A 14960-nucleotide genomic window follows, 5' to 3' on the forward strand; every position below is an offset into this window, starting at 1 on the left:
ACAATATATTTTACCTTGTCTTTATTGTTTTATTCTTCATACTGATCAATTAGCATTTTTTTCATTTACCATGAACATTCTATTGAAATTTTCTGTAGGAATAACTTCCTGTTAATTACGTGATACATGGAAGTTATAAGTGTAAGAAATTTAGCAAGAAATTATACATATATCAAGAACGAGGATTGCAGGTATTAATATCGTGGCGTCACGAGTACCTCATAAGGCTTTGGGGACGATGTCAAGCCGTATATAATTTCTACAGAATTTGGTCCTTTGCCGGGAACTGGACGTAGATTATACTTCTGCATTATGCCTGTAAACAGAATGAATAGTGCGGACTTCGCCAGTACTTCGCCTGGACATCGTCTTCTTCCTGGAAACAAACACATAAAACTATAGAAAGTATCGATAAATAAAATCATCTTTTTAATGATCATAATGTACCCAGTATTTTGCGTCACTGTTTCGTTTAGCTCATAATGACTGCATTAATTAACTTCATGAAAGGTATTTCTAACTTTCATAGAGATATCCGGAAACATAAATGAACAGCGCTATTATCTTATTTACGTTGTTATGTACTTTGATAAAATGACATTGATGTGGATTACATATTTTAAAAAATTTTTACAATTCTACGATGCTAGAAGATTTTTGGGTATTTGTAAAATACATTTTGCAAGTTCTAATCTATTTGATACCTTTTCCAAATTGCAGAGAATATGTATCTGGCTCGAAGACGTCATTTTTAATAAATCTTTCAGGCATGAACTTGTGTGGCTCTGGATAGATATTAGGATCCTTATTGATGGAGTACATATTGACTAAAATGGTGGTATCTCTTGGTACCGTGTACTTGTCAAGAATCGTATCGTGAAGAACTCGTCGCGGCCCAATTATAGGGAATACTGGCCACATTCGTTGCACTTCGCTTATTACAGCCTCCACATATGGGAGCCTATAACAGTAAAAAATTTCATTTTTCTCGCATACTACATTACTCTAATCTCTTCATCGAACATACAACTTTTACTCTTCTACACAGGAATTACAACAAAAATTGTACAAGAAACATAAGATAGAAGATTCAACGAAAAATTAAAGGAATTAGTAATTTCAGCTAAATCCACATTTTTACATAGATAAATTCGAATATTTAACAGGAAATTTGATTACTTCGCTTTATCCTCCACTTCAGGAAGTCTGTCACGCGGTATCACCGAGTCGATTTCCTTTTGTACTTTATGCTGCACATCCTGATACACCGTCATAGTTAATAACAGAAAGTCCAAGGTTAAACTCGTGGTCGTAAAACCAGCAAGGAAAAGATCAATCAACAGTACCACCAATTGGTCATCTGAAAAATATGTTATGTAAGAAAACGAACTTATACGATTGGTAGGATTGTACGCGACAATTTCTAATGAGAATACTTTCTCTTTCGTGAATATTTCTATGAGTATATAACATCAGTATTCTTAGAACCAAAGGGAAATTAAAAATTATCTATTTTTCAGTTCTATGAAAAATACTAATATTTTTTACAGTAGATAAAATTCTGATAGAATTAAAAGATATGAATGTGTTTACGAATATAAATGAAATAACTTATAAACTTGATCGCACCAGTGAAGATAGGGCTAGATTCCCCATGGTTTTTCATTTCATGAAGGAACATGTCAATTACATCTGCTTCAGTTCCCGGCTTGTATTTCTTCTTATGCTCAATGATAGTTCCCTGTACAAAAAAGACGTTCATGTATAACAAATTCATTGTTAAACAGCGTATTTAATAAATGTAAAGTCATAATTGATTTACATCATGGGCATACCATTAAGAAGTCCTTGAGTTCTTTGTTCAGCGTACACAAAAGATTGTATCCTGAGAACTCAGGTGCAATGTAACGAATCCAAGGGAAAGCAGAGATAAGTCCGCCCATCATGTCAAAGACTTGTGCTCGAGTTTCCATCAACTTGATAAAAGACTCTATTCTGCATTGGAAAGAACAATCAATCAGGATTGAATGTATTTCAAGAACGTGACCTACTTTTTTCGCTTCGAAATTCTTGTGGATCATTACTTTCGTTTCTATAATGATTTATTCCGTGATTTTTGTTCTTTCTTTCAAAGAAGAAATATAAAGGAATAATAATTCTTCTTAAATGAAGCGAATTTTACAAAGCAATAATAAAATAAAATCATTTCTTTCCTTTCTTCTGTTCTATTTCTGTTTTTCGAAATTCTTCAAAAGATTTTGTAACAATTCTAAATGAAGAAAGTAAAACATGTTTTCATGAATAATATAATTAACTTACATTACATAGAAAAAAAAGGAATTTAAGCAAACGTGTAAACGATTCCAACAAGTCGTTTATACGCATAGGAGACCGAATACGTGAAAACGGTGATACACAAAGTAGAGAAATCCAATAGAACACATGTATTTATGTACCTTTCGCCCCTGCTGAATGATTCTCCCGTCGTCAAAAACCAGAGGACGTTTATCACAGTCGGTGTAATCAACGGTCTTAGTTTGTGCGGACCCTCTGTATTCATCTCATTCAAAAGTAAGGTCAGTTCCTTTCTAATCATTTGCGCCATCTCGCGTTTTCCAAAACCGAAAACCCTCATGGTCCGCAACATCCAGCTCCGTAATTCCTTCCATTCTCCTCCGTCGTTCATTGTGATGCCTATCGATAATAACAGGAAACGATAATATCGCTAATATTCGAATCAAGTTGCATCTATTTTGCACATCTGCTATATTGCGAAATATTATAATACGTAGTTACAGCAGGACGTTGATTATCCAAATTAATAAAAATAAAGTTTCAACAACCCATTTTTCATATATGATAAGACAATTGGAAATAAAATAATTTTTAAAGATCAATGTTTATGGAAAATTAATTGTTGTTAGTATAATTGTTGTAGCTAAATTTCGCATTCCATTTGAAATAGATATTTGTATGACTACATATCTATTTGATGATGCAAATGAATAAAAATCATCAAAATATGCTCTTTTTTTATTCGAATGATCTTTCAAAACATCTTGTACCAAAAAATTACTGTTTACAATTTTTTCGATTCAACTGATCTATTAAAAATAGTCTTGAACTCTAGTACCTTGCTTTTTGCCCATATTTCGAAGTTTGATAAATTCGTTCCAAGGTCGTCCATCGAATTCCTCATTCTTCAGTACCGTTTCACACAGTTTGCTTCCAGAAATGACCAGTACTTTTTCATTACCCATAGTTACGCTTATCACATCGCTAGCATACCGTTTCGAAAGTTCCAGGAACGCTTCGTGCTGTCCCCCAAATTCACGAATCAAACGCTTCATTAGAAACTGGTTGCCGAAAATCGGCCACGAGAATGGCCCTAAAAAATAATAAAGCTTTAAAAAAAAAAAAGAAAAAGAATACGTTTCATGGTCTTACATAATAAGCAATATATATACTATATACTATTATATATACGATATACTATTATCTATACTAATAAATTTTTAAATTTCAAGAACGAAGATTAGAGCATTAAAAAATAATTATTTAGGTTTTAAGTAGAATAGGAAGGGATCAAAAAATTCGAAGAGCTTTATTTTATAAATGTTATAGTAATTGAAAATAAATAATACTAATTTATTTATATAATAAAATATGTACTAAATAATAATAATAAATTATATTATAGATATCGATATTATGATAATAATATTTCGAAGATTTTATAATCAGTGTCGAAAACGTATTATAGATCATTCTATTACTCTAAATTCGAATATGTATGCAAATATTAGTACAACATGTATTACTCTTTATATTTTGTATAGAGAATAAAAATTTCTCGGACGAAAAAAAAAAATTAATTCGGACGAAATAGATAAGCCTCAAGAAGAATTAGTTTCATTAGAGGAACAATAAAGACGCTAATTTAAACCAGCTCAGTGACCCAATCAACCCGAGTAGTGTATACATCCGCATGATTTACATTCACCGCTAACGGCTTCATTGGTAGATTAACTCTTTTAGTTCATTCATCTTGATGAAATATTAAATTAATGATTTTATACCTCAATAAAAAATTATAAAAACTTATCATAACTAATAATGATCTAATATTTTTAATCTTCGTAACATAACACATTATTATTGTCAATTTTATTTTACTGTAAAAACCAAAAATTATAAATATTAGCAAGATAAAACTCTTAACTATATTGTATATCCGAAATAAAGGTTACGTAAAAATTATTAAAAAAGAATACTGATTTGGTGTATAATGATCCATACACTAATTTTGTAGGATGTCGACTAAGCAACGTGACTCAATATAATTGATAAGAAATAACTTTGATTACCTGGTGGGGTTTTTCTCGTATGTTGTCCGACTACTAAATAAATAATTAATAATATCAGCGTTACTATTGCTAGCAACACGGTGGCAAACATCCTGCAACGTCCCACACGAACTTACGATTCTATACTCGAGCGATCAATGAAAGCGTTCGAACTAAAATTGGTTCTCCCGAAGAACGACTGGACGATAGATCGATAGGTTGAAATTTTTCGTCCACAACTAATATGTCAATTCTTACGTTTCAATTCCGGTTTCAGCTTTTTATACCGACCTACTGCCGATAACATGGATTACCCGATAAGCACGAATACTTCTAAACCGTAGTTAAGCTCTTGCTTATAAACATGTCAAAATTCAAAAAATGAAAAGATCCCAGTTGCCGATACTTCAATACTATATAATTAGACAAAACTTTGCACTTACGTGTATTGTTTTTAATGTATTCATGTGATCATGGTCACTTGATAATAAGAAGCTTTTTAATTATATGTATCCTTTGAGGAAGTTGTTAAGAGCGGATAAGTCCCTTATTACAATACATAAATAAACTGGATTTATGTATTGTAAAATTAAATAGGTTTTACTATGTCCAACAATGTTCAAAGATTATTAAAACTGTAAACAGCCTTTCGAAATTTTTAATTCAAATCATTGATCGATGTGATCCGACATTTATAAAATAAATTACAGCAATTAAATTTTGAATATCTGTGTATAAGGGTAGTTATATGTATTGTAAAAAGATCTGATTTTAATTATATTGAGTTGAGTAGTAAATTCGTTCATCCTTCATCTTCACCAAGGTATGGATGTGAAAAAATTTTATAAAAATTATTTGAAGAATATAAAAATATGCCCCTCTGAATTTTTTTTATAAAAGATATGATATTTATAGAAATTATATTTATAGAATATTTAGGAACAAAATAAGTTAGTTCTTCATGAAATAGATTTTATCACATCTATATAGCAAAATGAACTTATAACTCAACCTAATATTTTTTAATATAATATAAATTAATGTATTCTCTTATTATACAATAAACGTTCATTTAGTATTATTGAAAAATAATTAAAGACATACATACATATGTACATATTTATGTATAAAATCTACATATTATCTATTTTTAAGAAGATATAGTATGACGTAAATTGCATATGTATATACATTAGATTTGCAATTATTCTAAAAATACCATCAACCTGACAAATAAATATTTTCTTGACAAAATGTTTTATGGTAACAATTATTTTTAAAATATTTATATGATATCCAAATCGACTTCTTTTCTTGCGCGTTTTTTCATTCTTTTCTTCCCTGTCACTCTGTCAGATCTCCTTTTTTTAGCTTCTTTCTTTTTCTGTTGTCTTGCAATTTTACGTTTGGCAGCTAATTCTGGATCCGTTACAAACTGTAATAAAAAAAATTTTAGTACTCTTAATCATTTCTTACCACTTATTTCACAGACAAGGTAAAAATGTAACAAATTTACCTGCTGCGTACGCATCATCTTTCTTTCTGCTTTTTTAATATCCAAATTCTGTTGTATTCGACTCAATAATCTAGTATATTCTTCGCTACCTAATCGTTTCTTAATCATCACACTCGCTTCTTTAGCTAATCGTCTTAAAATGGTATTTTTTTCTTCTGTAGTAGATATTTCACGCACAATTGGTGACATAATATTAAAAAGTATCACATTTAAATATTCCATGGGTATTGTAGCCACAACACCGCCAACCCACTTAAAGAAAGCAGTCCGCTGAAAAAAGAAATATCACTTGTATTCTAATTATTTATTTAACATTATAAGGAAGTATACATAAGGATAATAATGGGTACTGTACCACTGTTATTGACTTAGGAGCTTGGGTTATTTCTATATTTACAGCCTTTCTCAGCCTTCGAACAAGCCAAGGAAGTGATAACTGGTTCTTATCTTTATCTTTCATTTCATTGACTTGATCTGTAGCAGTATTAATCTGTTTTACAGACTTTAATATTCTCGCGATAAAAATTAAATTTTTAACAGTCTGATCGGCTAATTCTTCTAACATCATATCAGGCTGTAGTTGCGCAATTAGGTCTAAACTTAAACTTTTTATAACGGTAGTAGGATCGGAATACATGTAACTGGTTTCTGCTTCACATTTTTCAGGGTTTTCTAAAAGGTCTATAATTTTATCAACGTCATGAACAGCTAAAATAAATCCGATCAGTTGAGACGCTGCTAAACGCACCCATGTATGAGGATGTGCCAATAAGGACTGACTATATTCTGAAATACGCAAAATTCTGTTAATACTAAACACTCACGAATTAGGTAATATAGTAATACATTAAACATACCAGCAAACGAACGAATAGCATTTTTATATTCTTCACTTTTGAGAAATGCCGTACAATTTGCCGATATTTTTAGTAACAATTGCAACACTTGAAACATATGATGATCTTTCATTCTCTCTGGATCTTTGATATAATGCTCTTTCTTTAATTGCATTTCCTTTTCTGTATGTAACTTCACGAAACGACCAGGTTCATTGCTATCATTAAAATCTGCATGAAATTGTTTCAAAAGAAGCGGTAATATTTCATCTAAACGAGACTTAAAAGTGTCCTTTTCTACTGTTACAAATATACCGCATAACTGAGCACCCAACGTTCGATGCATTACCTAAAATAACACGTAATCAAGTAATTTTATAACGTTAAATGTGTACTCTTAAGATTTAATTTCAACTAATTTACCTTAAGATCTTTTAACCACGTTACAAGTATATCAAAAAGTTTGCTTCTGTTATTATAAGGTATACGTGTAATCATTTCCTTAATACATTTAGCGCACAACTTGCGACATATTGGATTATCATCATTTATCAATCTTACACCCACCATTATAAAAATGATATCCGACTTCAAGACCAAAGTTTTCTGAAATTATGATTGATATATAAGTTATGAGTTTGATTTGTTTCTTTTAATCAACAGAAAAAGAGGAAGAATGAAAAAACTAAATGTACTTACTACTGGAAATCCTGTAACAATACTGTAAATCATCTCTAAAGCACTAAGACGACCTGGTTGCATTTCATAGCTAACCTGCGTCAAATAAAATGCTATATGTTTCTGTAAATGTTTACCAAGAGGATATTCCATCAGATAAGAATAAAAAACGGAGCGAGATTGTACTCTAACGTGTTCTAGTTCAGAGGTAATGCTTAAAGCAGCAACTTTTTCCATAACGATATGCATTTCAGGAAGAATCATTTTTCGAGCAATTATCGCTTTGAGTAAACCAAATGCTGTTGCTTGCTTATCAGTGTTGTGCATATCTTGTTCAGCATACATAATTAAGGCTTTCAACTGATCTATACTAATTACATACTGTTTCACATCACGAACAATTACAGACATACATTTAAAACCAGCCATCACTAAATCAAAATTATCTCCTTTACTTAGGCCAGCTGCAGCATATTTATGCAAGATAATAAAGATAGATGAACAAATATCAGAAATTGTTTCTTGTATTGAAAGCAAATCCATTTTAAGCAACCAGTTTAAACACTGTAAAGCTAACGTGCTTAGCTGAAAAAATATAATATCAACATATCAAACAATTGATCACGATTATTATTTACAATAAGAATATAATAAATTTACCTTCACATGTTGAGATTTTATGCATTCACTGATGTGTGGTACAAATGGATCTATCAGGGACTTAAATTCTGTATTAGATATTTTGTCTCTTTTTAACAGAATATGGAAAAGTTTTAAACCAAATTCTATGATAATGTGAACATTGGTGTTCTTTGAAGTTTTTGAAGTAGCCTTTATGCCCATTTTATTTTTTGGTTCTGGAGGTATAATAAAGCAATCTGGTTTCTGTCTACTGTGTATTTCTACTTCCTTTTCTGTTAATTCTTTATCATTCTTCTCAGGCTTAAACTCAGGAATACTTTCAGAAATTACACCATAAAGGAATATTAACATTTGTTCCAATGGTATAAAGATATTATCAGCTAAACCTAGTACTATGTTTCTGAAACATTCCACAACCTTCTGCACAGTTTTATGCGAATGACTTCTTATAAGCACTTCTTTTAATGGTAAGATTAAATCCACCAAACATGATTCAGTAATATATTGTGCTAATATATGAAATATGTCATAACTTTTTGTAGATTTTGCTTCTGATACGTTTTTCACAATTCCTATTACTTCTTTCTCTTCTGCTGTTAATCCAAATAGATCTACTTTACATACCTAGTTAAAATACAAGAATATATGAATATTAGATATATCATAAAATTTAGATTTTAATATGTATTTACAATATTACTTACAGATAAAATACTTTGAAGATTTTCATTGATATCAAATTTCTGAAAATATGGTTTCAGAGCTACTAATACTGATTGTACTGTAAACGCGAGAACATGAACTTGAAAACCTTTTGTTAATAAAGTATTCATTTCTCTTAAAAGATGATGAAGATACTTCGGGCCAAGAGTTATCATAATTTTTTGTAATATTTCTCGAGTAACACGTCGTACAGATTCTAAACGAGATTTCAAGAATGTACATAACTTCATAAAGATTCTGAAACAATTTATTATAATATTTTAATAATCTTTTAATTTTATATAGAGGTGTATATACTATATACTTACCCTGGTAAATTAGCATCTAAAATATGCCCAGGTAATTTCTGTAGTAATTTAACAAAAGCAAGAGCAATTGGAACTCGCATTAGTTCTTCTTCCTCGTTATCTATTGCAATTCTTTTCTTGTTAATCTTGTGACTACTTTCGCGACTCGTTCTCGCTATAATGGAACAATGGAGTTGAGGTAGCAATTCCTTGGATATACTAAATACGACTCGTCGTGCTCCATTCTGTGAAAGAATGATCTGTTTTTCCATTACAGGTACTTCTTTCTGTGTTTCATTTTGTACTTTTCCTACAGTTTCTTCCACAGTATCTATATTTTCAGAATTTAAAGATTCATCTAATTTCTCTTCTACTTGTTTTTCATTATTTTTATCATCACCTTTTGCAACACTTTCTTCTTCTTTCTTTTCATCAGAAATTATTTCTTTTTCATGATCCCTTTCAATTTCTTTGTTATATTTTAGTACTGAAGATTCTTCTACAAATTTATATTTTGACAAATCAAAATGGAAAGAATCTAAAATGCTAACAATGACTCTAACAAGTTGTTTCTGAAATTCAATAGAATGTCTTAGCTTTTCCAAGTAATGTTTCAGAATAATCTCATATTGATGCCATGGTAAAAGTTTGCATATAGTACCAACTGTTCCTATTGCAGCATCGATAAGACTATTTTTATGAATAAAAGCTTCATTGCATAGATATGAAGAAGCAAAAGGAAGGACAAACTGTGTTAATGTTCTCGGATTGAACGGCTTCTTCAACGTTTTTGCTATATTACAAAATTTAAGAAATGCTCGAGCTCTCCTGTGCAGTTGCAAATGTTGCATGTTTTCAAAGAAATCTACTTCGGGATCCGCCTTATCAGTTAATACAGATAAATCTCGTAAGACGGGATGGACGTCTGAACATTCCATAGCCAAATGTCCCAAAAAAGCTATTGATTGAAGCCTTACGATTTCAATTTTGCTAGTTATCCCTTTTCTTATAAGTGGTAAAATTGTATTGTCCATTAAATAACGTCTATCTGCTACATTTTCTTTATGTTTCTGTGCCAATTTACAACCAAGTAGCTTAAGATACTGTCCTGCATTATCTCTTAATGCTAGATCTGCTTCATTTTTAAGAATGTAATAACAATTATAAATAATAGCTATGCCAAACTCTAACGTAATCTCATCCTTTTCTATTGCATTATTAATTTCAGAAAATGCATCCAATCTTTTTTGAAAATCTGGTTGATCGAGCCACCTGCGATCCCATGCATTAAGTGCACTTACTAATTCATAATTTTTTATTAATATCCCATGACAATCGTTTGTAGACTTTTCCACAATTGTTTTATAGAGTTCCAACAGGAGTTTGCGAGCAGGAATTGCAGATATTGCACCTAATAAAGGTAGAATTGCACGCACGTGCGTTGTTGGTTCCTTCACTTGCTTTACAAGGTTTATTGTGGTTGTAATCAATTCAATAATCGTTTCTTCTCCCTCTCCAGCTCCAGCTTTTTTAGTCAATATTGGTAAAGTAAGAGTAAGAAGTATATCACATGCATGTGCATCTTTCACGAATTCTGAAATACGTGATAAAATCACAAGTTCTGATTTATTTATTCCCTTGGTTGATTTTTCAAGTTTACTTTTAATATATTGTAAAATACTGAACACGTGTGGGAGAAGAATAGTAGATCCATAATTAACTCCATTAGATAATGCTTCTTCATTTATTTCAGATAAATTATTAAGTATAGGTGTTAAAGGAACAAAAGGTGTATCAACTTCCATATCATTTTCATTTGTCTTTCCGTAGTCTTGTAGTGTTACCATTTTCTCAATCATTTCAACAATAGCACTGATAACAGGTGTTTCAGTTTTTGAACCCAATAAAAGTTTCATTATGTAAGGAAGAGAACTAACAGATTTATTATCTTCGCGATATTTTATAAATAACGGATAAAAACGTGAGTTCTGGCTCCATGCCATAAACAGCCTCAATAATGGAGTAGGACTGTGAATACCTTCTATAGGTAATTTCTCTAACCATGGAAATACAGCTACATTAAACAAGGCATCTATTTCATATTTATTCCATTCATAATCTTCAAAGTGACCAAAGAACCTTGCTAATATTGAGATGGAAGTGGATCTTACATTTTTAATAGATTGTAAGAATCCAACATGAACTTGATCTGATTTCTGTAAAATTCCAGTTACTTCTGCCAGAATGCATATTACCAAACCAAGTAAGTAGGGTAACAATTTCTTTCCCATCTTACTACCAAATTGTTCTATTAAAATTGCAAGTAAATTCGTGGCACTCTGCAAACGTTTAGGTGGAATAATGTTACTCAAATCTACAGTATCAATAATAGTTTGTGTAAGTTGTTTCAAGTTAATTTGTTGATCATTCATCTTATCTAATTCAAGCATGTATTTCTTGAAAGGCTTAAATGCCATGTTGGTAAATATGATCATTTCATTCTCTTGAATTCCAGATAGAAAACGTAAGATCATTTTTCGTTTTAAAGTACCTCCAGCTTTACCACCAGTTCTCATTCCTGTTTTTGCAATCATTTTAGCATAAATTATACGCATTAATATAGGTATAAATTCATTGCGATGTTCTTCCAGTATAATATTACTTTCTTTATCGACTTTAAAATGTGTCAATTCATTTTTCATGTTTTTTTCATTAATTATACTAAGCAAATTTTCCTTATAAGGTATTAAATATTTCTGTTTATAAGTGAGAAGACAATTTAAAGCACCCTTTTGAATGTCAGGAACTTTTGATGACAGCAAGTCTAAATAAATGTTCTGCATCTCTGATTCCCTATATAATGTTCTTGGATTTGTTATCTTTTCAAATACTTCAAGTTGAGCAAGTAAGAGCTTCACTTTATAATTCTTACTTATTACAATCTTATTTATCTGTCTAGACTCCATATCTATTTGTTTCATTTTTGTATCTGTAGAAATAGTAGCTTCCTTTTTTTCTTTTTCCTCTTTCTCATTTTCTTGATTTTCTGCAGATTCGTTATCACTTTCATTTTCTTCATCAATTTCCATGTTGTTATTAGAAACAATTGATTCTTGACCTTTTAAGATACTGCAACATCTTGCATCTTCAGAATTTGACTTAAAAAAGTTGTAATTTACAAAATCAATGAATAATCCTGTTATATCTCTATTCTTCATCTCACAGAAATGTGAAAAATTTGTCATACATTTCCATAAAAGAATTTTATGATTTTCATAGTCTGGTTTGTCACTGCATTTTTGCACAGCATTTTCTATTGCAGAAATAACTGTACATTCAAATAATGGTTTATAGTCTACAGTTACTTCATGATTACATTTTAATTCAGTTAAAAATATAGGCCAAAACTGTTCATATTCCCTGATTGCAAAAGTAGCTATAATCTTACTTATAGGTCCCCAAAGTAAAGAAAAATTTATATACAGATTTCCTAGTAAATATCGTAATGGAAGTTCATAATACTTCAAATCTAAATTTATCATTGCTTCATTTTCATATGACAATGCTTGTAAATGCAGCAATTTACTTCGATAACTATGTACTGATATAGGTTCACATTCTGCTAAATACATATGTTCCATAACACCTGTTTCCTTCTTCTCATTCGTAATAGACAATTTTACTTCACTAATATTGGAGAATAAAAGATATAAATGAGTTACTATTAAGCGAATTTCACTAAAGGGTGAACTCAATTTTTCTGCAATACTACTGTTTAAGTTTTCAAACACAGTTCGATTTATATACATTTCTCGGTATTGTGATGTGCTAAAATATGTTACACATAAATCTACAGCATTTAAAATGAATTTATTATCAGGATATTTGATAATAAGATCTAATACTTTTATATCATTCTCTTCCATAAACTGATGCAAAGTTTCTGATTCCAATATGTGAATTGCGGATTCTAAAGATATTAAGAATGTCAAACATAATTTGATCATTTCAGTTTCTGTATTGGTATCGTTTAATATCCGTTTATATAAAGATAATATTCCCCTTTTTAAAATATCCTTAAATTCTGCTGGTATAGGCTTCAGATGTGGCAAAATAATTAACATTTTTAATGCATTTGTTGATATACTATTATCCAATAAAACTTCTAACTCCTTCTGTAAGTAGTTAATACTATCAGATTTTACACCTCTTATATCTAAGATGTATTTTGTCCATTTGTTTAAATTGATACCATTGAGACATAAAGGAACTTTTGCATTAACTATCTTTGTAAACAGTTGTAAAGTATCATCATTAAAACCAATGAAAATGCTATGTCGTATTATATGTGGCAATACCAAAGTTTCGAATGATGAATAATGGATTAAACTTTCAACAGCACCATATAATAGTTGAATATTTTTCACAGACATAACTTTAAGTAATATTTGGCTAGATGTTTCCTGCATCAATCTAACATTGGCTGCCAAAAGAATAGTAACTGATACATTTATAACTTCTCGTAACACATTGTCTTCATTTTCAAAAGTATCTAAAATATGTGACAATTTTTTAATCAGAGGTACAGGATCTATAACCACTTTTCCATTTCTATGATTAACAATTATATTTATCAATTGCATCAAAAGAATCAGACTTTTCTCTTTTCCAATTTTTGATTGAAACTGCTTAGTCTCTTCAATTGATTTGTCCATGACATTTAAAAGTACAGACCAAAGTACCTGGCATTTCTGTGAGTGTATACTTTGTAGCATACAGTTAATAATTTCCTTCAATAATTTAAACATTAAACTTTGATTGAGAGAATCATTATTCAATCCATTGAAGTATAATAAAAGCATTTGTTCTGCACATGAATGAAATTGTCCTGGTATACCAGATATTACTTCAAACAATAATTTACCACATCCTGGTATTATATTTGGGTTACCTTTTAATATATGCAATACTGTCTTTAAGAAAGAATCTTTATCTTTTATCTTACGTACCACAAATGCAAAACTTTCAGCTGCAAAGTTGTTTATATAAGTTGGCTGTGTATCTGCCAACAATGGTAGCAACAGATCAAGTACAGTTTTTACATTTTTAACCAGATATTTCCATAAAAATTTAAATAAATAAGCTAATGATGTGAATGTGTATTCTATTTGTTCTATGTCTTTTGTTTTTAATAACTCAATGATAACAGTTAAAAATCTAGGGAAATATTCATAAAAATCCTTTTGTAGGTCTTTAGACATAGCAACAACTAATCTGCAATGAAAAATTTATATGATAATGCTTGTTAAAAGCTATTTTAATCCACATTTTCCTTTAAGTCGATGATAGGTAGAACTTTTAATTTAATACTTACTCTAAGATTGGTTGTAGAAACAAAACATCTTTCTTTGCTAAATATTCTATCAATGTATCTACTACAAACTGCTTTTGATTAACCAATTGTGGAAGCGTTATGATATCACGAACTTTCTTTTTAAAGCTGCAGTAACCTTCAGTAAGGTTAAGATAATTCCATTTCTGTAGTGTTTGATGAAAATACGTTTCGATTTCTTCATCGTTCTCCTCGTTTCGATGTGCAACACGGTGAAATACATCGACGTCGATTTCATTTACTCTTTCGGTAAATGTTTTAAACTAAAATAGAAGAATAGAAGGATAAAAAATATTTGATGAAAAACAAGTGATTATTTACGCTACATACTTGAAATGTATTTGTTTCTTTATGACGAATTGGCTTATTCTTCATGTTGATAAAACATATGAAAACTTCTAAGTTTATATTTAGTTTCTCATATTTAATGAATTCTTTAAAGTAATTTTAATTGACAACAATCTACTTTCACGTGTATTTCTCACGTGTAACTAAGTAGCACAAACAACCGAATAGCTACATCTTAGATAGGAAATTTTT

At 30.2% G+C, this 14960-nt stretch overlaps 2 protein-coding genes across 2 annotated transcripts; both read right to left on the bottom strand.

The window, feature by feature from the left end:
• Positions 1–4: 4 nt before the first annotated feature.
• On the bottom strand, positions 5–4651 carry LOC117153464 (putative cytochrome P450 305a1). The gene is made up of 8 exons (XM_033327538.2): positions 4368–4651; positions 3134–3388; positions 2457–2694; positions 1836–1995; positions 1630–1741; positions 1180–1360; positions 705–961; positions 5–376 (listed from the first exon to the last, which is right to left on the bottom strand). Exons 1-8 carry the CDS (start codon positions 4456–4458, stop codon positions 195–197), a joined length of 1476 nt encoding a protein of 491 aa, XP_033183429.2. The 5' UTR covers positions 4459–4651; the 3' UTR covers positions 5–194.
• Positions 4652–5391: 740 nt separating this feature from the next.
• Positions 5392–14909, bottom strand: LOC117153459 (small subunit processome component 20 homolog). The gene is made up of 11 exons (XM_033327530.2): positions 14751–14909; positions 14403–14683; positions 9050–14302; positions 8723–8978; positions 8037–8642; positions 7398–7961; positions 7122–7304; positions 6720–7047; positions 6218–6648; positions 5863–6132; positions 5392–5781 (listed from the first exon to the last, which is right to left on the bottom strand). Exons 1-11 carry the CDS (start codon positions 14793–14795, stop codon positions 5632–5634), a joined length of 8367 nt encoding a protein of 2788 aa, XP_033183421.1. The 5' UTR covers positions 14796–14909; the 3' UTR covers positions 5392–5631.
• Between the last annotated feature and the right edge of the window lie 51 nt (positions 14910–14960).

The sequence above is a fragment of the Bombus vancouverensis genome, chromosome 1 (assembly GCF_051014615.1).
Source record: "Bombus vancouverensis nearcticus chromosome 1, iyBomVanc1_principal, whole genome shotgun sequence".
Taxonomy (NCBI): Eukaryota; Metazoa; Arthropoda; class Insecta; order Hymenoptera; family Apidae; genus Bombus; species Bombus vancouverensis.

What these genes read in the sequence shown, in the direction of transcription:
- LOC117153464 (XM_033327538.2), bottom strand. Translation starts at nt 4,458, where the DNA reads ATGTTTGCCACCGTGTTGCTAGCAATAGTAACGCTGATATTATTAATT. An exon ending in TCATTCAGCAGGGGCGAAAG is followed by an intron (nt 1,996 to 2,456) that starts GTACATAAATAC and finishes TTTCCAATGCAG; the next exon opens with AATAGAGTCTTTTATCAAGT. An exon ending in ATCTAGCCCTATCTTCACTG is followed by an intron (nt 1,361 to 1,629) that starts GTGCGATCAAGT and finishes CATATTTTTCAG; the next exon opens with ATGACCAATTGGTGGTACTG.
- LOC117153459 (XM_033327530.2), bottom strand. Translation starts at nt 14,795, where the DNA reads ATGAAGAATAAGCCAATTCGTCATAAAGAAACAAATACATTTCAA. An exon ending in AAGAAACAAATACATTTCAA is followed by an intron (nt 14,684 to 14,750) that starts GTATGTAGCGTA and finishes CTTCTATTTTAG; the next exon opens with TTTAAAACATTTACCGAAAG. An exon ending in CGTGGTTAAAAGATCTTAAG is followed by an intron (nt 7,048 to 7,121) that starts GTAAATTAGTTG and finishes GTGTTATTTTAG; the next exon opens with GTAATGCATCGAACGTTGGG.